This window comes from Egretta garzetta, unplaced genomic scaffold (genome assembly GCF_000687185.1).
Source record: "Egretta garzetta isolate BGI_Z169 unplaced genomic scaffold, ASM68718v1 scaffold215, whole genome shotgun sequence".
Classification (NCBI taxonomy): Eukaryota; Metazoa; Chordata; class Aves; order Pelecaniformes; family Ardeidae; genus Egretta; species Egretta garzetta.
In genome coordinates, this window is record NW_009259719.1 from 6,462,837 (window position 1) to 6,463,587 (window position 751).

The 751-nt window shown below is 55.9% G+C and overlaps 1 protein-coding gene across 1 annotated transcript in view; it reads left to right on the plus strand.

Annotated features, from left to right (window-relative positions):
• Positions 1-751, plus strand: part of STAB1 (stabilin 1) — a 68,214-nt gene that overhangs the window by 65,922 nt on the left and 1,541 nt on the right. Inside the window, exons 66-67 of the mRNA XM_035894671.1 lie at positions 229-381; positions 506-746. Of these exons, the coding sequence (XP_035750564.1) occupies positions 229-381; positions 506-746 (394 nt within the window). The remainder of the gene's footprint in view (positions 1-228; positions 382-505; positions 747-751) is intronic.

The window sequence follows — 751 nt, forward strand, 5'->3', positions numbered from 1 at the left end:
AAGAGCCATTTACGTCAGGTTGCTCAGAGATTCTCCAGTTGAGCTTTGACTATTCCCAAGGATGGCAATCCCCCTTTGCATAGGAGCTTTGTGCCACGCTGCCCATGAACTGAGCTGTCTTGTGGCCATGGAGGGTGTCTGGGCTCAGGGCCAGTGGGGCTGCACACAGCAGGAGGGAAGGGGTGAGGTGAGGGCGTTTCTCATCCCTGCTCCCTGTTGCTTTTTCAGACGCTGACAGGAGAAGAACTGAAGCTCCACGTGTCATCCAGCAATCTTGTCCTCTTCAGCTTCAATCTCACAGTGGGCACCATCATCCCGTCCCAGTCAGGATACGACCTCCATGTATCAGACATCCCAGTGGGCAACAGTACAGAGCACTCAGTAGGTTTAACCTCAGCAGAGGTCAAAAAAAAAACCCCACAGGTTTTCACCACCTCTCTTTTGAGACAGGGAACTATGGGGAGGCTTTCTGGTCGGGTGACACCATCTCTGTCCTGTGCTGTAGGATGCCAAGGGGATCAATGACACGATGATTGTGGAGTGGGACATCATAGCTTTCAATGGCATCATTCACGCGATCGCAGAGCCGCTAAGGATCCCACCGCCCGTTGTTCGTCTTGGTCCGGTGAGTGTCCGAGGGCACGAACGGAGAAGGCAGGCGCTGAAACAGCCGGTGCCAGGGCTGGGAACGGGGATGAGGCGACCGGCTCACCCCAGGGACTGGCCTCGTCCTCTCCGCTCTCGTGGCACG